Below are 24,693 nucleotides of genomic sequence, written 5' to 3' on the forward strand. Positions count from 1 at the left end.
GACTTTTCCCTGCTAGCGACGACCGCTTGGTTCCTTCAACTTCGCGTTTTATGCACGCCGTCCGAAAAAGTTTCTCGCCAAAGTTCGTTGGTACGTTTTATAGACGACAGTAACACCGGACGTGTTACATAAATTCGTTCCATGGACTGCTTTGTTAAGAAAAATCCTGGAGGAAGTATGGCGGCGACGCAGCTCTTGGCTTCGTCGTTCGATCGATCATCGATCGTGACCCGTATAACAGTATTTCAACTAGTTGAGGATTGGAAACTTCAATTCGATTAGAGATGGAATTTCCAAACATATATTAGTCAAATGTAGTAATTAAACTGCAGTAAGAATAATTTCGCCGGCTGTTGTACACGCTGTACAAAGAAAAATTTCGATTGTTCCCATTCGAATCCCTTATCACAACACGTACGAGTTTTGCCTTCGAAATCGCATTCATCCATATGTATAGTCGAATTTATCGGTACCTATCCTATCAATTGTTATCCATAACACAGGCCCTGGACGCGCTGAGCAAGAAGGATATCGCAGAGATAAGATCTTTCACGCGTCCGCCGCCGAAAGTCGAGATGGTAATGGAGGCGGTGATGATCCTGAAAACCTCGGAACCGAGTTGGACGGAGTCGAAGCGTCAACTAGCCGACGTGAACTTCCTCAACACGGTAAGGGAAAGCACACAGACCAACGATCCTCTTCCTACTCTTTCTATTCCAAACAAAATTTCATGGAATATTCTGCGTCTGCATATTAATTTTTAGCTGCGAGATTTCGACAAAGACAACATCTCCGACAGGACACTTCGACAAATTAGCAGGTACACGTCAAACCCAGAATTTGAGCCAGAAAAAGTAGGTTTGGTGTCTGTGGCAGCCAAGTCACTCTGCATATGGGTCATCGCCATGGAGGAATATGGGAAACTTTACAGGTAATCTATCTTTCTTGAAGATTAATATCTCGAATGGGAATAGAACAGCGGTTCTCAACCAATAATGCTCGTATCGTGAAGGGTAGCTAATGATAGGTGAATACATTTCGAAGAATATACGGGAAATTCACGATAAATAAAATCTTCTATCTTTCGTGGAGCAGCAATTTATTCAAATCGAGCATACTTTGTTTGGTTTGGATTACTTGGTACGACCGTATATGCGCGTTTTGATGTCCTCATAAATAGCACGCATTTGCAAAGAGGTTGAGAAGCGCGGAAACAGACGAAGCTCTGAAACACAGGGTTCCTTCCTCTATTCTCAGTTCGAAGGAAATTAAAGAAATTGCGATAGGCTAGATAAGAATACGCCATTGAAATCGCAGAATCGTAGCACCGAAGAGGGAAAAATTGCAGGCTGCGTTGAAATCTCTCAAAGAGAAAGAGCAAGCGTTAGAAGAAGCGATGCAACAGTTGCAGAGATTGCAAGAGAAGCTGAAGAAACTGCAGGAGATGTACGACGCGAAGATGAAGGAGAAAGAAGAGTTAATTAAGCTGGCGAGTAGTTGAATAATCGTCTCGATTTGAATCCCCATCTCGAAACTGAAACTATATGAACGTCTAGTGGCCTCGGTTATGTCTCTCCCATATAGTTTTATTTGCACGGATTTACGCTTTGGCAGAAAGTTTCGTTTGCTCGCTATTTAAAGACCAGATATCATCAGCGTCGCGTATTTGCACGGGCTGCGTTCAGCGCGAATTTTCGAATTACTTTTTGGTCCTAACCCGAGAAAGTCCCTCCACTGATATTTGTCTTACATGTTTGCGGCTCTTTCGCGGTTCAAAATTTCTTTCGATATCTTGCGATAACGAGTCATATCATAGTTAAACGTTGACTGACAAAATGAAAGCTTTGTAATATTATATATGTGCTTTAAGTTTCATTCGCGCTATTTTATTTCTTTCTAATTCGGTAAGAATTCAATTTACTTCTTCGATCCTATTTTAAATATATTTTCCAACGAAATAACTCCGCAGCTCTTTCAGTTCTGAATTCCACAACGAAAGTCGAATCGATAGGGTGTACTCCAACGACCACAGCTAATCTGGTGGTCTTATTTCGCGAACGAGCCAACGACTAAATTTCAACTATGCTGACTCGATTCTACTTTCAGTTCCGCATGTTTTCAGGCGGAACTACTGAAGCTGAAACTGGAGCGAGCCGCGATGCTAGTCGACGGTCTCTCAGGCGAGCGAATTCGATGGGAGAACACGGTTGCTTCGCTGGCCGAGTTCTTTGACTGGCTGCCAGGTGATTGCCTAATATCCACCGCCTTTGTGTCCTATTTGGGCCCGTTCGTATCCAATTACAGAGAGGAACTGATAAGCATCTGGATGAAAGAGGTGAGTTAAGTGATTCCATCGTTTTAGTCGAAAGTAATCATCATAATTCGCGAATGTGTCTAAGAGGGCAGAAAACCTTCTGCGTCCGTTTAAATCCAAGATGGTTAGATATTGTGTATCATATATGTTGCCGTGCAGTTGTGAAAATAACCATACCAGCTCTTTTAATATAAAGTTTTATTTAGATATGACTATCATTCTTCCAGAAGGATGATTGCAAGATAGTTTTATTCTGAGATTTCTGACAGCGGGGTGATTGTCCAACATTCTTCTGGAAAGATGTGCACTTTTTTGAAAAGTAGTCGGCAGTGATATAAAATTTAATAAACAAAAAGTATCGATGTTTTTGTTCTCTAATTTCCAATGGTGTCCGCAAACGAACTCGAAGGTGCAAGAAAAAGAAATTCCAACGTCGCCCCAGCTCGATGTGAAACAATTCCTGGCCGACCCTGCGGTCATCAGAGACTGGAACATGCAAGGATTACCATCCGATGATTTTAGTACTGAGAACGGTATCATTGTAGTCAGAGGTACAAGGTGGCCATTAGTAATCGATCCACAATGTCAAGCAGTGAAATGGCTGAAAAATATGGAGGCCAAGAACGTAAGCATCTGCGATCCAATCCAGGAAACAAACAAATTATAAAAGAATCTTAATTACACAAACATTCTTAAGCGAAATCTCTTCGATCTTCTCGCGGCCGTAGTCTCTAAAAGTGATCGATTTCGGCCAACCAGACTTCGTCAGAGTATTAGAATACGCTATCCAATATGGTAAACCAGTTCTACTAGAAAATATCGGTGAAACGATCGATCCGGTATTGAACCCGATCCTTGAACGAGCAGTAATGAAAATAGGTATGTAAAAGTATCATGAAATTATTGGAATTCAATAGCAATTCAAATGGAAGAAGCATCAAAGACTCATTTTCAGTCAGTGCAGTTAAACATAAATTCAATAAAAACGCTGCGCTCTGTGTATAATGGCTGTATTCAGAATCGTTTTCGTCTTATAGAGAAGATTTAAATTCTATAATGATAATTTACAAATATTATAAATATTATAAATATTATAAATATTATATATTATAAATATTCTGTTTATAACCTTTTATTAAATCCGTATATATGATATTAATTCCCTACTACTTTTTTTTAATAAATTAATAACAGCTTCCGTATTAATGAAAATTACTGTATCGTCAAAAATTAATAGGTATACTTTTGAGTGCAACAGGAAGAGACAGTTCCGAATTGAAAGTCCTTATCCCTCTAAAGACTTCTCCAATTGCATATTTTGGCACTCGAAATGTATAAACTTTACCTTCCAACGCTATATCGCGTCCATCTACAGTACGTGTTCTCCGATTGTGCAGAGAACCAGATGATGATCAAGTTCAACGAAAAGATGATCAGCTACCACGACAAGTTCCGGCTCTTCATCACGACGAAACTCGCGAACCCCCATTACGCCCCGGAGATATCCACTAAAACGACGTTATGCAACTTCGCCATTAAGGAACAGGGTAACTAATTGTCTTATCGTGCGTCAGTTAGAAGAGGGTAGATAATAGAGAGCGAAAGGGATGGACACAGAGAGAAGGATGAACGGGAGGCGAACTAGATCGAGAGGGCGGTAGAGGAAGAGGTAGCCAGAGGAGACAAAGTCTAGAACCTTATTATCCTGTGCGCAGGACTGGAAGACCAGCTCTTGGGAATCGTGGTCAGAAAAGAGAAGCCGCAGCTCGAAGAACAGAAGGACAATCTGGTCTTCACGATCTCGTCCAATAAACGAACTCTCAAAGAACTCGAGGACAAAATACTCCAGTAAGATATCCTTTGCTTCTTTTGATCCCTTCCTCTGTAACATGATAATAATACGATGGAAATAAAGCGCACGTAACACGAGAATTAACCCTGTGGAAGTTGCGGAACTAACAGTTGGGTCAAAGATCACGGTATACTTGAAAAAATGTTTTTAAATTTATATCTTTATATCGCAGCATCGATCTTTGCGAATGAACACATGATACCATTGAGAAGCACTACCAAACACTTGCTTGCTTTTAACAAGATATGTTTCAATTACAGAATTACGGATAGATCTAACCACAATGATCAGAATTAACAGTGTAACAGGATATTACGACCGTCTTTGTGGTCTTCATACGACAGCTGTTCTTTGTCAGCAATTTTTACGATATATCTATCTAAGGACATAAAAAGATTTCACAACTTCCAAAGAATTAAGGAAGCATATGGTGTTTATGTGTACCGTGATTTCATACAGTCTACTGAACGTGGCCGGAGATACTCTACTGGACGACCTGGATTTACTGAGCACGCTGCAATCGTCAAAGGCGACCTCGACCTCTATCGAGGAATCGTTGGTAGTCTCTGAACAAACAGAGAAGGAGATAGACCTCGCCAGAGAAGAATACAGGTCCTGTGCACATCGTGCCGCGATTCTCTTCTTCGTCTTGAACGACATGAGTTTTATTGATCCGATGTACCAATTCGCCTTGGACGCATATATTACCTTGTTTATGCTGTCGATTGACAAGAGCGCGAAAAGTGTAAAGCTCCCTGAAAGAATCGAGAATCTAAACGAATATCATACTTACGCATTGTACAAGTACGTATAGCCCTATACAGAATGTCACGAAATATCTGAGCAACGTTTATAGGTTCGATCGTAAAAATCAAAACGATGAAATAAATTCATGTATAAAAATATTGATTTTATGTTGTGCTATTACCACTCAAAAACAACTCTCGTTGAATCAGGAATACGTGTCGAGGTCTGTTCGAACAACACAAGTTACTCTTTTCCTTTAACATGTGTATGAAGATCTTAGACGCACAAGATAAGGTGATTCCTAACGAGTATGCGTTCTTACTTCGTGGTGGAATTGTTCTGGATAGGGAAAATCAGCCGGATAAGCCGATTGGCTGGTTGCCCGATGAAACTTGGGATAATATCACAGAACTCGATAAGCTAGCTGGATTTCATGGAATTGTTTCTTCGTTTGAACAGTTCCCACGAGATTGGCATAATTGGTACGTTTCCTGTAAATTGTTACATCAAACAGTCCGATTTATTATTTTTGTGAAATATTAATTATAATTTTATTTAATATCATAAAATGTTATAATAATTTTATAAATTGAATAATATTTAGGTATATTAATACGAAACCACATGATTGGTAAATCGTCTAAAAGTCATTATTTAAAAATTTACTATTTTTACAAAATAAAAATCAAATAATATTTAGGTACGTTAACACGGAACCAGAAAACACACCCCTAGTAGCAGAGTGGGAAACGAATTGCAACGTGTTTCAAAAGATGCTAGTAATACGTAGCTGCCGTCCTGACAGAATTTCCTTCTGTATCGCGAACTTCATCGTGCTGAATCTTGGTCAAAGGTTCGTCGAGCCACCGGTACTCGACCTGAAGGCAGTGCTCGACGATTCCGTAGCACAGACTCCGCTTATATTCGTCCTCTCGCCCGGTGTGGATCCTACGAGCACCCTGATGCAACTAGTCGACAGTCAGGAAATGACTAACCACTTTATGACTCTGTCTCTGGGTCAGGGACAGGCGCCCATTGCCACTAGGTCGGTTTTATACAAAAGAAAGTAGAATTTTAGACTTTTAAAGAATGTGTCATTCTGTAGATTAATGTACTTGAAAAAAAATCCGAATTAATCGAACGATACTATATTTCAGGAATAATAGGGATTTAACTCACATTTATAAGAAATAGAATTCTATAAAACATGAATATATAGAAGAAGACTCATTTCTTATATAATTTCCACTTTGTCTTCTTTGATACAAGTTTTATACTTTAAACTTAGTAACAATATCAATCCTAATATTAAATTTAATAATAGTATTATTTAATAATAAAAAATTTCACAAAAATCTACTTGCAGAATGATAGAAGTAGGTGCAAAAGAAGGGGCTTGGGTGTTCCTAGCGAATTGCCACTTATCGCTAAGCTGGATGCCGAAATTGGACAAGATTGTGGAGACTTTAGGGGCCAGTAAAACCATAATACACCCGCAATTCAGGTTCGCGTTTGATCGCAAGTGTCGCCTGAGTTGATAATGAAAGGGTCTCGAATCGATTGCAGATTGTGGCTTAGCTCGAGCCCAAGTCCCCAATTCCCTATATCGATCCTGCAGGCGGGTATAAAGATGACCACGGAACCACCGAAAGGTTTAAAGGCAAACATGAAACGACTTTACAGCTTAATAACCGAGACCCAGTTCGAATTGTGCCAAGCAAAGTCCAAATACAAGAAGCTTCTGTTCGGCCTGGTATTCTTCCACGCGATTCTCCTCGAGCGTAAAAAGTTCCAGCAATTGGGCTGGAATGTCATCTACAGCTTCAACGACTCCGACTTCGTGGTAATTTCACCGACTGGTTCGCGATTGGACCATCGACAAGATTGAAATGTTCTATTAACAATGTTACTAAAAACTGATTTTTCTCATTTGTTCGATTTCTTAGTTACAGACGTTTCTGTTTTTGAAATTACTTGACAATTTTATTTATTAAATCGCCGTTATATAAGAGTTAATCCAGTATGAAGAGCCAAAAATTATAGTAGCGTAAATCGGTCCACTGCCAGTTTTTATAAAATAACTTGATACTTGTGAAATTCTCAAAATCTTGTCTTACATCACTTTGATTTTAAGTCCATTGTATAAGTACTTTGTTCAATAATATACAAATATAGACTTGATCGTTAAAACTACTTAACCAGATCATGATAATGAAATGAAAATTCAATCTAGAGACGCGTGTGATCTGCAATTAAGAACGACCAAAATATCGATCTGATTCTATTTCCTACAACTAAACATCAAAACAATAAAATAATTTTATTCGAATATTTTTTAAATTCAATTATAAAGATATATAGAAACAAGATATAATATGAGAAAAATTATAAGGTGGAAAATAGTAGCTGTACGATTGATTTTTCGATTTAATCATAGGTATCGGAAAATCTCTTGCAAGTGTATCTTGACGAATACCCAGTGACACCATGGGAATCATTGAAGTATCTCATAGCAGGTGTTTGTTACGGTGGACACGTGACCGACGACTGGGACCGTCGTTTGCTAATGACGTACATTCAACAATATTTCACCGAGGAGGCCCTGACTGTGCCCTATTATCGTTTATCATCGCTACCAACCTATTACATACCGAGGGATGGTTCGTTGGCATCCTATCACGATTTCATCACGGTCCTACCGACCATCGACAAACCGGAAGCGTTCGGTCAACACCCGAACGCAGACATCACCTGTTTAATCATGGAAACCAGAAATATGTTCGAGACTCTGATGGGACTTCAGGTCCAAGCAGTTGCCAAAGAAGAAACTACTAAGGAGGAAAAGGTTTGTAAAAACTGACAATAGAAAATTTCAATTATCTAAACTCTCTAGGAACAAACAATTCACATAACATTTCTTTTATTAAATTCGCTAGATTTTTACTGCTAGAAATAAAATAAAATAAAACACAGCAGCTCTGCCACTAATTGTTACTGGAGGTCTACAAACTAGATCGAGCAATAACTCAAATTTTGTTCTGCTATAAAAAATTTAACAGACATAAAAATCAACATCAACTTCTCACTTCTTAAGGTTACTCATTTAACCATGGACATACTATCGAGAATACCAAACGACATCGATTACGAAACAGCTCAGAAATTAATAGGTCCAAAGAAATCACCACTGGATGTGGTGTTGCTTCAAGAAATACAACGTTACAACGTTCTGCTACAAAAAACTCGCAGTAGCTTGAAAGATCTTCAACTCGCAATCCAAGGTTTGGTGTTGATGTCATCAAACCTTGAGGAAATCTTTACCTGTGTACACGAAGGTCGAGTCCCTTCGATTTGGCTGACAACGTATCCGTCGTTGAAACTGTTGGGTGCTTGGACAAGGGATTTAGTCAGCAGGGTGGAACACTTCAATGAATGGGCTCGAACTACTCATCCGCCGCTGCTGTTCTGGCTGGCCGCATTCACGTTCCCAACCGGCTTCCTTACCGCTGTATTGCAGACATCCGCCAGGCTCTGGAACGTCTCTATCGATTCCCTGTCCTGGGAATTCAATGTTTTTACCATAGACGAGTCGGCCATAATCGAACCACCAATGGTAATTTCATATTAAATACATCTTGTTATATCCGTCCTAACTTCAATCGACTTCTTTGAAAAGAAACTAAACTTTGAAAAGAAGTTTCAAAAATCAAAAAGAACATAAGCAAAATGCATCAAACATGCGGGATATCAATCTAATTATTCTGAATTTCCGTCGCCGTTTGAGCGTTCCTTCGATGAAGGAGGAAACCTACCGTGGAAAAATAGATAGGATAAAAAATTCATCGTAGTGATATTGCTAGGAAAGTGGCGGCGTGTGTGCATGCTTCTAACCGTGTGTACATTCCATTACAGGACGGCGTGTACATACGCTCTATCTTTCTGGAAGGCGCTGGCTGGGACAAGAGGAACAGTGTCCTCGTCGAACCGTCCCCTATGCAACTTGTTTGCAACATGCCGGTGATTCACTTCCGACCCGCGGAAGAGCTTAAAAAGAGAACCAGAGGTAACAACGACAACGACGATATAAAAATTGTTCGAAAAAAATTGTTCGCCACATTGACAAAAAGAATTCTCGTTTGAAATTACCATTTTCTAATTAATTCAAGTAATTACATACTTGCTTTCAATTTCTCTGCACAGGACTCTACACGTGTCCCTGTTATTATTACCCCCAAAGAAGCGGGGATCAAGGAAGACCATCGTTCGTAGTAGCGGTCGATTTAAACGCAGGTCCAGGGGGATCGGACTTCTGGGTAAAAAGAGGCACTGCCCTGTTATTAAGTCTCGCCACGTAGATTCATATTAATTATTATTATCATTGTTGTTGTTGTTAATTAATTAGGATTAATGTTTCAAGCGCGATCATTGAAAAGGTACGTCAGTTCCAATGACACTCTCACTTTCCTTTTGTTTCCTTCCTCCTATACTTATCTCTTTGTTAGTGTGTAATAAAAGTTCATTTCCATAAATAATAGAATATATACAACAAGCATAATAAAAAAAAAGTTGTAATTTCTTTACATGCGAATTTGAAACCTTGATACTACAGTGAACACATGGAGCGAACTCGCAAGACAAGGAACAATCAACCAATTCGTAAGTTTTTTAGGATTATCCAATGATGATGATGATTCTGGTTTAGCGGCATTAATCATCAGTGCTGCGTGTTTCTGGCTGTCGATACCTTCTAAAGCATCTGAAATTGTTTTATTTATTCGCAAAGCGTATTGAAGCCATTTTGTGGGCGGAGTCAGGCCTGAATTCACTGGTGGTTCAAGATCAGATAACTTGTCTTTAGCTTCGAGCAAAATCCTCGTCACATTCCCTGTTTTTAGCTGAGCTTCTTTCTTTAAACTATCCACTAGGTCCTTGACTGTAAAATTCAACTTCGTTTGGAAGCTAATCCAATCAGCTGCAGTTTTGCTATTATAAGTATCCTTGACCAAACTCCTCAGAGCTGATATTTCGTTCTTCAGATCGGCGAAAGATTCATTGAACATTTCATGGAGATCATCAAAGTTGAATCTATCTGTTGTATTCGCAGTATTAAGAATAGTCATCACAGTATCGTTAATTTGTTTCTTAAAGTCGACCCATTCATCAGGAGGAATGACTGGTTTAATAAATTTAATATAATCAGACTTAGACGAGTCTTCAGGTTTGTTAAACTTAACTTGATTCGAAGAACTTTTATTTGGTTGTAATTTGCTTATTTCTGTAATCCATTCAGCCTTCATACTTCCAATTTCATCTTTTAACTTTGCGAAATCAGACTTAATGGAATCTTTGAAAACAGCCCAAGCAATAGGATCAATCTCTGTTGGTTCCTTGCTCTGAATGTCCTGAATCACTTGAATTAAGGAATCGTTGACTTGAGCTCTGAATTGTAACCAATCATCAGTCAAATTAGATAATTCCATATTACTAAATTTAGCTGCTGAAGAAGTTCCTAGATATTCACGTTGAGAAATTTTATTTATGGTGGATAATGTTGCGAGTTCTATAGGTGCTGGAGTGCTCTTAAAAGCAGAGAAACTTTTCATAATCTCATCCCTATACGTAGCCCATGCTGGATCAGCTGGTGGTGGCATTTCTTTTTTAACCTTATTTTCAACATAGTTTACAATCTTAATTATATCAGATTTATAATTCATCCAATCATCATTAGTATCTGATTTCCCCATGGCTAATTCAGCAGGAACTGTAGTAGATCTCCGTCTATTGATCTTGTCCCTAAAAGCAGAAAGTCGGTCTTTAATATCATCTCCTAGAGTAGCCCAAGCTGGATCACCAGGGGGGAGCATATCGTCGCCTATATTCATAATACTATCATCTAAAGAGGATATAATATTATCCTTAAAGTTTTTCCAATCAAAAATTGCTGGAATCATAACATTTTTGGTACTCGAAGTCCCTATTAATTTATTCTTATTCATCAAAGCTTGTTCTTGCTCTTTCTTCTTCGTCTCTAATTTCGGAGTAATATCTGCCTTCAGAGACGAGATCCGGTTCTTTAAATCAGCAAATTGATCGATAATATTCTGTTTAAAAGCTATCCATTTGGTCACTGCAGCTGGTCCGCCACTCATCATCTGCATGGAATCATTCAATGACATTAACAGGTTATTTTTAAATCTGATCCAATCTTGATACATATTTGGTGATCGTGGTACTCTTAAAATAAAACTATCAGAATCCATTGATAATTTTTCCATGGACGTAGGATCATCTATCTCCAGGGGATGCAAACTAGATAGTTGGTTTTGAAGATCAGAGAATGTATCGTTTATGTAATTCTTGAAGGCTAACCAGTCAGTGTCCATCATAGTCCTAGAATTGTTGATATAGGTCACAACATCTCTGATTGTGTCGTTAATATTGTTCTTTAATAGCGTCCAATTGACTGGCATGAAAGGAACTTGTAATTTGGGGGATGTTGAGTCGTATTCTCTCCATGGTTCGAAGGATGGCCCTGGGATGTCTTCACATGACATCATGGGGTTCTCTGCACTTATTGCTCGCATCACTTCCACCTGAGTTTGTATTACACCGTCGGAACAGTCACAGATCAACCTCGCCAATGAGGTTTTACGTAATTCTGTAAGCTGGTCTGAAAAAGGAAGAAGAATGGAAACGCATAAATAAATATTGCAATACAACATAAATTTATTATACATTGTGAAATTGGATGTGACAATCTTATCTAATCTTGTCTAAGAGTTTGGGAAAGTTTTATTGAAAAATGGAAAATAACAAAAAATTCAGTTATAAATTCCAGTCAAGCTTAAGGTACATTGTTTTTTATTCAATAACTCTTCTGATCAATTAGTAATTGATAAAAAAAAATCTCTTCTTTTTAAAAATAATTCAATTCTAAAAAGATTAAGAACTTCCTCAGACATCTTAGTACTCAGAATATAAATTTTAGGTATACTCAACAATTATCTTACCTTCTGTGAACGAATGCGGTTGTCCAGGAATTTCATACCAAAACCTATCCCCTTTCTGCAACCTAACAAATTGATCAGCGATCAGACACGTAAAAGTGGGACCAACGATACCACCAGTCCTAGGTAATTCAGCCAAAGCTCCAGTATATAAATCAATATCATAAATCGACTCATACAACGAGGAAATCTCCTGAAGGGCCTGCGGATCCAGGTGTCCTTCCAAATCAGAGAAACTTTTTAATGTCCCCAATCCACAATATTCCCTCCATTTAGTGTAACCAGGAAGCCCATGATCCCTCCCACGCTGAATATTCAACGATACCAAATCCAAGCCACAGGGAACAGTAACATTAGCAATAGGATCTTCGAACAAGTGATTGGTCAATTGAGAAGTGACATGAGTAGATGTCATCTGAATCATATTTCTCGTAGCTGAGGTGACTGATCTCTTCACTCCACCCTCTGCGTACAAACTATACGGATTGAACAACATTCTGTGCAGTTCTACATAAGAAGAGGTTCCTTCTTGCTCGTCAGTCATTTTCATTAAGCCAGGTAATAAAGTATGAGCAAATCTAAAGGCAGCTGCTGCAAAACTATTAGCTATACTTGGGTCAGTATTAGAGTCATTTACGGTCCACTGTCTATAGCCGGACTTGAGAGGCTTCAAATCACGTAGATTCGTTTCCTGCTCTCCTAAGATGATAGGTATGAATTCCTGATAGGTAATATGTTGCAGTTGAGCACCCACTATACGTCGAGACTCTTCGTATAGCGTTTCGTCATTCCAAGAAGGGTTGATCTTAGTCAACTGCTCGGTGATTCTATTGTGCTGTCGCGCCCAAAGCAGATGCATCGTCGTCAAGTGCAGGTTTTCGTTTGCCCTGGCGTCGCCTGCTGCAAAGCAGTACCTGCCCCTCAACTTCTCAGTTTCACGATTACAGCCATCGTTAGGATTCATGCTAGGTGGTAAGAGAGTTCGATTGTCCGGAGTCAACTGCATCCTCAATCGACCGCCAGAAAATTCTCGCAACTTACGAGCTGTATCCTGATCGGATCCGTAGATCGCTGAGCCATCAATAAACGCAGTCGCCTGTGCACAATAATATATATTCACTTTGAAATATGAAAGATTTGACTTTTTGGAATCAAAGAGAAACGAACAAGTATATTTAACAGTATAATTTTGTTCCCATTGTCTAGATCACTATTGTGCGATATCATTATTACGGAGATAACGAATACGTCATTACGATCGAAACTCGCCTCATCGATGCGATGATAATCGAGTTAATTAACAACGCAACGCGCCGATCGCGCATTGTTCCAAGGGAATTTTTCATCCATCCCGATAGCAATTTCTCGTCGCCCTATATCACGACCGACACCGTCCTTCGAATGGAATCTCATTATACGTCAAGAATTAATGTTCATAGCATTAAAATGTCGATTTATGCGGATAAGCATTAAATTTTGAAACAACGGAAGTACACACCTGATTCAACTGTTGCCTGGGGCCCAGTTTGCACTGGGGTGCGGGTGCAGATCTGACGAAATCCATACACGTTCTCCCAGCTACATCGAAAACAGGATCTCCAGAAGATACAGGAACAGGAAAACACTCAGGATGACCAACAGATGGTGGACAACAAGAGATAGAAGTACCATTGATACCCTGACTAATCGCAGTAGCGGTGATATCATGATCCAAAAATTGTCCATAAACAGCTAACATCACTGTGAAATGAGGATTGCTACTTGGTGAAGGCTTGTGAACCTTCAAACTAACTTCCCTTGCTGAGGGTAACTCGGCCCCTGTAGCTGCTCTACGAGGAGCTTCGACACCATCGGCATAGTTAGGCGCTAGAACTCTTCTGAATGGTGTCATGGTGGCTCCCCATTGCATTGGTCTGTTGCAACTTCCATCGAAGGTTCTATATTTACTAGATGGACATTCTGGGGTGGTGAGTTGCTTGCAAATATCCAGAAACTGCCAGCCTGCGTTGAAGAAGCTTCCAATAGCAGAGGATGCTCCAACGATTGTCCTTGAACTTTCGATTCTTTTAGTCGCTGCAAGTTCTGCTACAGCCGCTAAAGCCAGTGTTCCAACGCTCGTGCAAGTGCTTACTGCGTAACGATGCCTCATTTCAGGCGATGGTGAGGATAGTGGAGACATTAACGCAGTGGCGTCTGCAAAAAGTCGCTCATTTATTGCTTGGCGACCTGCTTCCAGCCCTATCTTTATCTCATCGTCTGTTAATTTTGGCGTAGTGGTATCTTTTGTGTTTTTATCAGACACAAAGATAGAATTAGAAGGTGGGACGATGGAAGGATTGCTGAAGAGGGTGTAAGACCCAGATCCAGGAGCAAGGCCCAATTTTAAAGTGCCTGTGAGATTCATGGTAGACTTGGAGGAAGAGGTGGTGAAGTTTGGACCGACGTCTACCATATCGTGGCTCACGGAGTAGCTTACTGTCACTATGAGGGCCATAGTGAAGATCGCTCTGAAATAAAAGTACAACAAGAACTTAAAGAGCTATATTTTAATAATTAGATATATTTTTTTATCCTTCATAGGCAAACTGGATTGTTTACATTCAAAGGTAAATTTTGTACCGTTGTAGAGCTTCTAAAACATATAAAAAGCTTCTGTGATATCAATGACTTTATTGAATTATACAGTCATTCGTTGAACCAATTGCCTTTAACTTTTTTCAATAAAAATAAAAATTCGCCTCAAAGAAAAAGGATAAAATTTCGTCACTTTGCCTACAAAATGTTTAATTTGTCAAAAGTGCATAGAAATTAAGATAGTCATCCTTCGATAATTCCTCGACAATTAAGATAGTTATTTTTCGATAAATTGTATAATAACAAAAAACTATCAAAACAAACTTTCGTTTTAAGAATGGCGTTCAATACATAAATCAGACGAATCGTAAAAGTGAATTTATCGAAAAAGCATCAATTTAAATACCACCAGGATGGAATAATATATCTTAGAAGAAGCTGTTTGAAAAGTTGTAACTGGCCAACCGTATTGTCACCGTACAATCACGCAAGTAATCAAGGCCAGCATCACGTAACACTAATCAGCCTATGCGCAAGACGCCGAGTTCCATGCAAGACTGTTTGTACCTCGTAAACGAATTGCAAGGTGTTTTACTCTGCAAATGAGATAAGGACAAGCTGTTGTTCTTAATGCTCATTGGTGTCACGAAAAATCTCCAAACAACGTAAGTTTCTGTACGTATAATCCACTGTCTTATTGTCTGAGGGTATTTAAGTGAATATATTGAAATTTGAAAGCTTGTAAAATGAAACAAAGTGGGTGATTTCTAATGATCAAGAGAGAATTGCCCCATGATGAACCTGTCGTAAACCCGTCTCACGTGTTCGAGTTACACCCAGACGAAACCGCAGCATAGAAACCGCGGTTTCGTTGTTGCACGGATCCACTTTACTGCGATATAGTCTGAAAACTCTTTAAAAAGTTAGAATCGAATCAGGTACATAGACTGCAGCTAATCATTTTACAAATGTTATTCGTCGAAAGTACTAACAATCTACGAATAGTCAAATGGACCGAAATCGAAAAACATAACAGAAATGCAAGATGAAAGGTGTCAAATTAATATCGCACGAAACAGGACGACGTCGTTCTCCTACGACAAAAATACCGTACATATAATCGACGAATAATCAAAATTTGAATCTCGATCAAAAGATAAAAGGTGAGACTACATTAAACCAAACCGAACTATATTATTTTCTATATGATTCTAAATATTATTTTTTATTTCTACTCATTTGATAAAAATTACAAAGTGCGCGAGATTCAAACTGCAGCGCGAGAACACAAACAAGGACAACAGGATAGAAGCAAAGACGATGGAAATGTGACTCACACCGCGATCGTGTACATGAAACATCGTAGCCGCAGCCGTTGCCTCCTGTGATGGGAATAAAATGGCAACGCGTCATGCACGTAGTATACCCTGGCTGGCTTGTCGCCGGTCAACGAGGTTTTCTCCGAGGAAAGCATTCCTGATTGCACGCGTTCCAAGACCGAACTGAAACGATCGGCCGGTCAGCCGGTAGTTCGAGGTGAGCGATGATTTTACGTAAGTATCCCCTTACGGTGGGGACTCGATGCACAATGGTTTTTTTCCCTACACGAAGTGACGATGGTAATGGTCGGTGTACTAGTGAACTCGTACAGCGTTCCTTTATGTGGATTCCGAATCGAAAATGCGCTCAGAAGTCGTCTCAACCGTCCCGGACAAAAGGGTTAACTTGGAAAATTCAATTATCTCGGTATCGTGCGGTATCATAAAAAATTGGTGAATTCCTGATTGTTGTTCTCTTCGTTTTATTATCGAATAGAATTCTCTTGCGCAATAATTTGCCAGTTAATACTATTAGTAAATTGGCTAACTACTGGTTGTAAATTATAGTGCTCCTTTTTATAATTTTAAAGTTTTACGTCGAAAAAGGTAATCAGTTAATTGGTAATTTGTAGAATTTGTTTGTAAAGTTTTATTTGATTTCTAAATTTGTTGCTATTATAGAAGAAAATGTATTATTACTGGTAATTTTTTAATCATGATTTGTACAGTTTCATTAATAATATTGGTTTAATTGTGCAATTCTAATTAATTGTACGAATATTTTTAAGTAGAAGGTTTTTTTATTGTTTATTTGATTGTGATTGATTATGTATGCCTCATCCGCATGTTATTTGTTTAAACGACTGGTTGCATCGTATCACGCGTTCAAGGTAGCTTTCTCTTGTAATTATATAAACACGCTTAATTACAGACGTAAATTCTTAATGCTTTCGAACGCTGGATTGGCATCGTCCAGTTGCAAATCGCATCTTATAATACGTGTAAAGCATCGAACATTCCAGCGACAGGCAATAATACGCTTACCATCCCTACTGGTAAACTATTTCAATCCAATCCAATATAAAAAGATAAATATCTGACAAATAAAAAATTGTTTATAACGATTTTTATTGAAATTACATGAATAAAGAAATACGAAGAATAAGAATAGATCACACAAATAAAGGAGTGTTCATGTTTCCTTTCCAAGAAAATGATAAAAATTAAGTCACACTAACAAAGGAATAAAGGAATAAAGGATAAAAAGAATAAAGATAATTTACACTCATACTCCAACCTTTCTATAATTTTAATAGGTTTCTTTATCTTTTTAAAGAAAGAAATAAAGAAATATGGGAATATTAAGAAATACCTTGACTAGAGAGAACTTGTCCCCGTACTTCAATTTTTAGATATTTTCAACAACCATTCCTATCTCTTTAAAGAAAAGGATAAAGAAATAAGAAAATATTAAAAAACAGAGAATTCCTTCTCATACTTCTTTCGATCTCTCAATATTTCCAACATCTTCCCACATCTTTTTAAGAAAAAAAAGATAAAGAAATATAAGACAAGCGAGGTCTTGTATTCTGGAGAATATAGGAAGACTTACATTAAAGCGGCGCAGATGCAGCACTGAAACTGTCTAATTCGAGTCTTCCGGGTCCTCAGCAGGCTCGCGAATTCCACATAGTCCGGTGAATCCAGAGGTCTCGTGAGCGACGTTCTTTCATTAACTCCTCTATCCGCGTACATGATCCAAACGACAATATCTCACTGGCGAACGACAAAAAGAAATCTCGAGGAAAATACTCGTAGTGTGTTGATGATCACAATGGCGAACAAAAGTGAACTGGCGTGGACAACTGGCGAGTTTCGCAGCTCGACTCCGTTCGGTTCGAGTCGACTCGGTTTACCGCGGAGGAATCGACGCAAATCGGAACTTCCTGGAATTCTCTTGGGCATCCTCTTTCTATCAACGCACAGCAAGATGCTTCCTGTCGTTCTCTACGCTGCATCCCTTCGTCAGAAAGTTATTAATACTATTTCTCATTGTTTGAAAACGTTGAAAAATATTATTACCTTTACCTTTAATTCTTTAATCATGAAAATGGAAGATTGTGATATTTATTAATATATTATCATCGAATTCAGAGATTATAATAAGATCCATCTTGTATCAACATCAAGATTCGAGAAATTTAGAGATGGAAAAATATATGGAAAATATATAATATGTAAAAATATGTAAAATATACCGAAAATAGAATATTTATGATGATATTCAGCAAGGGAAACAAACTTAACTACCATTTCTATAGTTGTATTTACAAGAATCACATGACAGGATCGATGCTTACTCTTGCCCAAAAAATTGCAAAAACTACTGACGGATGAAAAGTGGAATAGCAGTAAATAGGCTCTAACTCGATGGTGAAACGTGATACGAACGATACTGGTCTCGATATAGTGATGAAGTATCATATAAATTTCCAAGCACCTGAACGTTTCAAAATCCACTACTATACGAAATCATCCTTATGCAATCAATCAAATTCTAGAATATTCGAAACTCACAAAAGCTCACTCCTAAACTTACTCGCGCACCAAGAACCGGAAAAATTCGAATTCCTACAAATTAGGATCGTAAACGCGTGAATAATGTCGAAAGAAGGAAACGAACGCATAAAAGTTTCTAAATAGGCTATTAACGCAATACCAGCGAGGGCAACGGTCGAAAATAAAAGCAATTAAATCGGGATTATTCTTATCATCCGCAAATCCTCATATTTACTCGTCACAGTGAGTCAAGCAAATTCGAACGCCTTGACAGGCCACAGGCCAGATATCGAGATATCTGTTATCCCGCGAGCGTTCTATGCTTAGCGCACTATACATTATACATACAGTGCACTAGCTACGCAAGTTGACCAATTCGTGTTATATAAGAATCGAGGATCGACGGACTAGAATGAAATACAAGTCGCCTCGTCGCATTTTTATCCTGCGATGTCTATGGGTCGAAGTCGAGAAGCGAAACTTCGTTTCGAAAAAGATCATCGACACCTTTGAATCTTAAAATAGCTATAATCTACATTATAATAATTAAAAATGTAACTTAGAAAGACATTAAAGAAATACACGACCAATTTCAAAACCACTTATATCGTCAAAGCTATCTATACTCACGTTTTCACGAGCACTGATACATTTCCAGAAACGATTATTAGCGAAGCAACGCGATGAACACGAGTATTTCCGCAATAGGTGAGGAAAAATCGATTTATCAGTGATAATCGTGGGAAATCCGATGGCCTGCTGTCACGTGTCGAATCGACGATCAACCCGAGCAACGGGCTCCCTGTTGATTATCCACCTCCTCTCCGCATAACTAGGCAGTAATTATGAAAGCGGCTGAACTGGCGCATCGATCGTCGTGCATCCACCGCTAATTACAATCTTCGACGCGTCGTAAACGTGACAGGGTGTAATTAACCGAGTCCTTCCGTCGATCAAATACGAAAATCAACGAACCAACGATAATCTAGACCGTTTCATCACGGTAGGCCTAAAAAAGGCGTTGCGTTAGATTCCAAAGCAAAGACTCGACTAATTTCCAGCAGGCGGTCAATGATCGACGTCCAGCTAATTAAATCTTATACAACGTATTGTCCCTTTTTATTTCGTAACGTATGAAGATGCGTAACGTAATACGTGACGCGCGAAGGTTTGCCGAAAGGTTTCCTTCCCCTTGAGGGGCTTCGCAGACGCATAACTCGCTTGAATTCACACCGGGGATCTTCCGGTTTTGTTGGAACAATACGCGCGCGGAATTAGCCTATATGCGTTACGTAATTCATCCGTAACATTGCAGTTGCATCCAGATACTCGATATTCCTATTCAAGTTTAAATGAAAAATGAAAAAGCAAGCGCGAAAAAATAACGAAGACAAACACAACGACTAGAATAAGCTGATAAGACATCTATCTTTAAATCGATTTAATAAAGATTATAGCAAGTTGATTTAGTTGATTAGTTATTATATTATTATAGTATAGTTGTTTTGGAAACGAGTAACCTGAGTCTAAATATTAAAATCTTATGATTATTTTCATATAATAAATTCGTTGAAATGTTTTGGTCATTCGGTGCAACAAAAGTTGTATCTTTTCGAGGCGCGAAGCTCCAGCCATTGTTCTTGGTTGGGGACGTACATTTCCGCTGGCATGCGTTCCAATCCCGGGGATTCGGGCGATCCACGCTCGTTTGTTCTTCTGGCTGAAACATTAGATAGAGTAAAAGATCTTTTCTTACCACTTCGAATTCAAGTCGCCCTAATTTTATGATAATTCTATTTCGTACTGAGTCTTTTACGCATAGAAATAGCCTCGCCAGGATGTCGAAGGAGCAATCGACCCACTCCTTCACATCGTCGCAGCACTTCGTTTTTCAAAAGATGATCTCGTACATTCTGAGAAATAATCGGGCAATTTGTCACCCACTTCGATACGTACGCGAAGTCCGTAAGCAATTGTAACGCACCATATTCGCTAAAAGATATTTTTAAAAATGTAAAATCTAATTTATATCGTATCGTGTTTCTATTTCGCTTCTTCTTGTCACTTTTTTTTACCGGAAATAAAGATCAGGACCAGCTGACGATTTACCTAAATTTAACACGGTGCAGATAGATGTAATCCAGCCATGCCTCGCACATAATTTTCAAAATCATATTCGACGTCTCGGGGTCTTCAATAACTTCCAACACCGGAAGCAATACTTTCTCTGCGGAATAGACAGCTTTAGAGAATCAAGCGTACATGTAAGAGGGATTTGCTTACCGAAATAAGACTCCACGTAAAGACTAGCAGTCACTGGAGCAACGTCGCTCCCTTTCCTCCAGTAACTTGAACGTGGAAAACACATGTGCAGATTCGCTAGGCTGACCACGCGGCAGATTTTTGCCAGAATTTCTACACACTTTCCGGAACACTTCTGTGGAAAAACAACAGGAAGTATATAAAAGCAGAAACCTCAGCAGAGCTGCCAAACACTTACAAATCATCGCTTACCTGGAGTAAATCTATGTTGACATTTACTTCAGACACGATTTTCGCTCTCATTTTCGCGCAAACATATACCTGAACACTCACAGAATCCGTTGACAATGTACTCGTATGATCAGCCAGCTGAAACACAGAAAATAATTTAACACAGTGTAAAAACTTTCGATGAAGAAAATTATACATTAAAGAAAAATATTACAAAATAACTAGTTGTTTAATGAGCCTAAGCTTTACCTTTAAATATGAAAGTTCTTCGAGACAGTTCACTATGTCACCTTTTACCAAAAGAAAGAACACGTCCAGTTCCCACGTATGAGCTATGATTTTCGCCTCCTGTACAATCCATAGTCTCGCTGTATGTACCGAATGATCTAATCGATGGAGAATGACGATCTGTTCCGATAGTGGTAGCTCTATCAATGGTGCTCCTATCACCCATTCACCGCCTGCCTCGCATTCGTTGCTCAACCTAACGAGCAGTTGGAACAATTCTACGAACATTTGGCCCGTGTCAGACACCTGGAAATTCGCACAAACCCTTTTGAATCATTCTATGTGTTGGGATTAGGAAGGCATGGTATGTAGCATTTTAATTTGTAGAGTACCCGATCGCTAAACTTAAACACTATGTATAAACGCAATTTATTAATATTATTTTATTCTTTACTTGAGTATTTTTTTTAATAAAAAGGGAACTTACCTCCGTGAAGGAAGCTTTCGACTGACATTTAAAAGCTGATGTATAAGCCAGTCTAAAGAACTGATCCCATTCTGTAATCGTGGCGTGGTAACCAAGTGCATCACAAAGATTCTGTAATGCTGGTCTTACCGACTGTGGTACTAAAATTTTAATAAATATACATAATTGTTTGTTTTACGTGAAACTTTTAAGTGTGTGTTTCATATTGATATTTCTTTTATACCATGATTCTTCTGGATGAATTGACTAAGCCAGTCTTTAAGCTGCTGTGCTCCATGATTATGACGAGTAGCCAGAGCCTCCGAAGACCACCAGAGAACTATGTGATCCAGAATACCTGATAGAGCGCCCCACGCAACTTCTTGATAATAATTCTTCACCTTCTTTATCGCACTGCTTCTCAATCTTGTCTCGCCTTTCACGACCGTGAATATTTTATAATGTTTCAAGACGGATTAGTAATTAAAAATGAAATTTAATCCGCAAGCACAGGAGGCTAGGTCCGATTAATTCTGACACATACAGTCAGGGAGAATTCGACGAAATATTCGTCATTAATTACTTTCTAAACTATATTTCTCTGATACTATTCTATTAAACTATATAAACAATTTTATTTTTTAAGTGAATTTCATTATCACGTAAAGGTAAAAATTCTTTTTGTTTAAACCCAAGCTTTGTTGCTGTAAAATAAAGTTCTAATTCATTCGATACACGTGATAAAAATGGCCACACCTGCGACAAGCAAGAGTTAAACAATGAAAAAGATTTTCTTGTTTACCTTTACTAGTTTTTAACGCATCAGTGCCAAATAATTTCGGTGAAACATCTTGCACGACGTTTAACAGCCTTAGTACCTGTTCATTTTGAGTATTGACTAATGTCTGAATGCTCTCAATATTTGATACCTCCAACTCCGTTCTCGACGTGGAACTTTCGATCGGCGGCGTTAAGTGTCTCGTAAGTGCTCTGCGAAACAATTTTTCGTGAAATACGCGACAAAAATAAAATCATATAAAAATAAAATAGTCTTTTATAATAATTTAATACTGGCTGCCCTGACCGATAAATCTCGATACTCGAATTTTCGGAAACGTCGGCGTCGCCAGATATTGTCGTAATGGGATCGGTTTTCTCGCGGGGCTTGTAATTTGCTAAAAGGCAGTCAATGAGTTCGTGACAAGATTCTTCCGCCCTATTTTTGGCCAGCACCTGGAATCAAGTCGTGGATCATTTATTGTTCGAACTTTGATCTAGAAAACCAATCGAACAATCTATCGACTTAACTTCTAATATCATTCTATTCGTTTTGTCGAATTTGTGCCAGGAAATTCACGATTTCGTTCGTTGGAAATTTGAAACACTATAGATTTCAGAAAAAAAGATTGAACGAACGAAATTTTCGTAGTGATGTAATACAATTTTAAGAAAAACTTTCACCTGCAATATTCGAGTAACGGATATCTTCTTCATTGGTTCCAGTATATAAGGACAATCATTACAGAATACGTTTGTTAAAGGACCAGAAACGTCGATATCCATGTCTAATATATCGTTATAAATGTTCACCAACCTAGAACCAATAGGTTTTTATTAATCGAATGAAAATTCAACGTACGGCCCTACGGTATTTACCTAAAAATAATCCTAAGCAGCTCGTCACTCTTACAATCGACGATTTCATTTATCAAATTGCGAGTGAACCTTACGAGTACGTTCAATTTTCGTTTTAATATCATTAAGAAATGACGCATCTTATACTTGTAAATCGGATGTGTACTAAGGCTCGTCGTACTGATTGATTTGTACCCTTTCGTTATCTCTTCTAGATCGTTTGCAACTCTCTTATATGCCTGTATGTAAAATACAAATAAAAATTCGTTCAATTCAATACAAAGATAATTCGACAGTCATCATAATTATTTGTGAATATATTGCGGATCTTTACGCAATTTCATAAATTAATTTTGATTGACTAAAGAAATAAAACCTAAATAGAGAATCCAAATCGAATCTAAAATTCGGTTCATCTACTAGATGTTATAACATAAATTGGATATTATATATATTTTTACATATTATATGCATTCTGTGCGTTTTTGAACCTTTAAATTTTCCATAAATGCATGAACATTTGCAGTCTATTCGTGAAGGAATAGAAGTACCTTTTTACCTAAATTATTCTTTATTTACGAAAAATTTTAAAGATCCTACGAAACCATCTTTATGAAACTTCATCTATACCAAAAATATTGATGCTATAAAGTAATAGAAATTTTCTCAACGGTATGAAAATAAATATAGAAAAAATTTCAATTCTTCCTTTTTGGATACAGAACAAAAAAAGCAGAGAACACTTTATTTAATTCGAACAGCTTCCGTGGAAATATCTTTCATTCACGACACCAAAGCGCACATTGCATTAAGCAGACTAATTTCATTAATCGAACGGTTCATAATGAGAAATTAAACTACTACCAATACTTTACCATGGAAAAACATATAAGAACTCATGTTTCGCACCTCGAGTTCACAAATCTGTGAATCTGTGATGTCCTGGATAATTAAGGCTATGGATTTAACAAGATTGTCTATGCTCTCTGTAACCATGGACGAGTTGACAAACCATCTCTCAAGAACGTCGCCTGGAAGTGGCAACCACTTGCCGATATTTGCTCTGTAATTGGTATCCATGTGGCTAAGCTTTCACTAGCGAAAATTTATATATATCAACTCCTCTTTCAATCGATAATTCAAAAAACCATATCATTTTTATCGCTCATCATACATGTACTATGTACTATAGCCGTTTTGACTCCTTTGGAATACAAACACATTATTTTTTAAATCGTAGCCAAATGTAATAATTCCAAATCGAACGTCTTTTAGACGATGATGATTAAAAATTCATTATAAATGATTCCTTAAGAAGCTGATTGAATTTTCCTGGTAATCTTTCGATTCCACCGAATCACAAAACTGTCTTGCGAACTATGAGATTATTCACAGATATTTCAGATAGAAAAATAATAAAAAATACTTAGACAAAGAATGTTGAAATGTTAAAGGATAGAAGCTGAACTAGAAAATTTTATCGCATGGCAAAGTAGTTG

At 38.1% G+C, this 24,693-nt stretch overlaps 3 protein-coding genes and 1 long non-coding RNA gene across 7 annotated transcripts in view; 2 read left to right on the plus strand and 2 right to left on the minus strand.

The window, feature by feature from the left end:
* The window catches only part of LOC126924253 (dynein axonemal heavy chain 2), a 40,299-nt gene extending 31,031 nt beyond the window's left edge, over positions 1-9,268 (plus strand). The window contains exons 47-63 of the mRNA XM_050738540.1: positions 504-668; positions 765-931; positions 1,318-1,489; positions 2,123-2,335; positions 2,724-2,939; positions 3,043-3,193; positions 3,712-3,861; positions 4,030-4,162; positions 4,626-4,970; positions 5,123-5,395; positions 5,614-5,958; positions 6,280-6,417; positions 6,480-6,756; positions 7,351-7,758; positions 8,008-8,526; positions 8,826-8,976; positions 9,114-9,268. Coding sequence (XP_050594497.1) covers positions 504-668; positions 765-931; positions 1,318-1,489; positions 2,123-2,335; positions 2,724-2,939; positions 3,043-3,193; positions 3,712-3,861; positions 4,030-4,162; positions 4,626-4,970; positions 5,123-5,395; positions 5,614-5,958; positions 6,280-6,417; positions 6,480-6,756; positions 7,351-7,758; positions 8,008-8,526; positions 8,826-8,976; positions 9,114-9,268 — 3,978 coding nt within the window. The remainder of the gene's footprint in view (positions 1-503; positions 669-764; positions 932-1,317; positions 1,490-2,122; positions 2,336-2,723; positions 2,940-3,042; positions 3,194-3,711; positions 3,862-4,029; positions 4,163-4,625; positions 4,971-5,122; positions 5,396-5,613; positions 5,959-6,279; positions 6,418-6,479; positions 6,757-7,350; positions 7,759-8,007; positions 8,527-8,825; positions 8,977-9,113) is intronic.
* Positions 9,266-19,423, minus strand: LOC126924236 (uncharacterized). 3 transcript variants are annotated; one of them, XM_050738495.1, is made up of 5 exons: positions 19,003-19,423; positions 17,426-17,825; positions 13,419-14,427; positions 11,924-13,016; positions 9,266-11,583 (listed from the first exon to the last, which is right to left on the minus strand). In XM_050738495.1, the coding sequence occupies exons 2-5, from the start codon at positions 17,566-17,568 to the stop codon at positions 9,491-9,493; spliced, it is 4,338 nt and encodes a 1,445-aa protein (XP_050594452.1). In that variant the 5' UTR covers positions 17,569-17,825; positions 19,003-19,423; the 3' UTR covers positions 9,266-9,490. The 3 variants fall into 3 exon arrangements, with proteins under 3 accessions (XP_050594452.1, XP_050594451.1, XP_050594454.1); XM_050738494.1 differs by having other exon boundaries at positions 17,426-17,833; XM_050738497.1 differs by lacking the exons at positions 17,426-17,825; positions 19,003-19,423 and adding an exon at positions 15,832-16,338.
* On the plus strand, positions 14,427-15,874 carry LOC126924259 (uncharacterized). The gene is made up of 3 exons (XR_007713469.1): positions 14,427-15,159; positions 15,233-15,657; positions 15,752-15,874. It is a non-coding gene; the product is annotated as an uncharacterized LOC126924259 (long non-coding RNA).
* Positions 19,424-19,798: 375 nt separating the features above from the next.
* LOC126924314 (coiled-coil domain-containing protein 142) lies at positions 19,799-24,655 on the minus strand. 2 transcript variants are annotated; one of them, XM_050738655.1, is made up of 13 exons: positions 24,104-24,655; positions 23,216-23,433; positions 23,021-23,153; positions 22,644-22,792; positions 22,362-22,549; positions 21,804-21,995; positions 21,581-21,720; positions 21,115-21,399; positions 20,887-21,003; positions 20,656-20,809; positions 20,482-20,599; positions 20,177-20,364; positions 19,799-20,092 (listed from the first exon to the last, which is right to left on the minus strand). In XM_050738655.1, the coding sequence occupies exons 1-13, from the start codon at positions 24,272-24,274 to the stop codon at positions 19,956-19,958; spliced, it is 2,190 nt and encodes a 729-aa protein (XP_050594612.1). In that variant the 5' UTR covers positions 24,275-24,655; the 3' UTR covers positions 19,799-19,955. The 2 variants fall into 2 exon arrangements, with proteins under 2 accessions (XP_050594612.1, XP_050594613.1); XM_050738656.1 differs by lacking the exon at positions 20,177-20,364.
* Positions 24,656-24,693: the final 38 nt, after the last annotated feature.

Source organism: Bombus affinis, chromosome 14, assembly GCF_024516045.1.
Source record: "Bombus affinis isolate iyBomAffi1 chromosome 14, iyBomAffi1.2, whole genome shotgun sequence".
Taxonomy (NCBI): Eukaryota; Metazoa; Arthropoda; class Insecta; order Hymenoptera; family Apidae; genus Bombus; species Bombus affinis.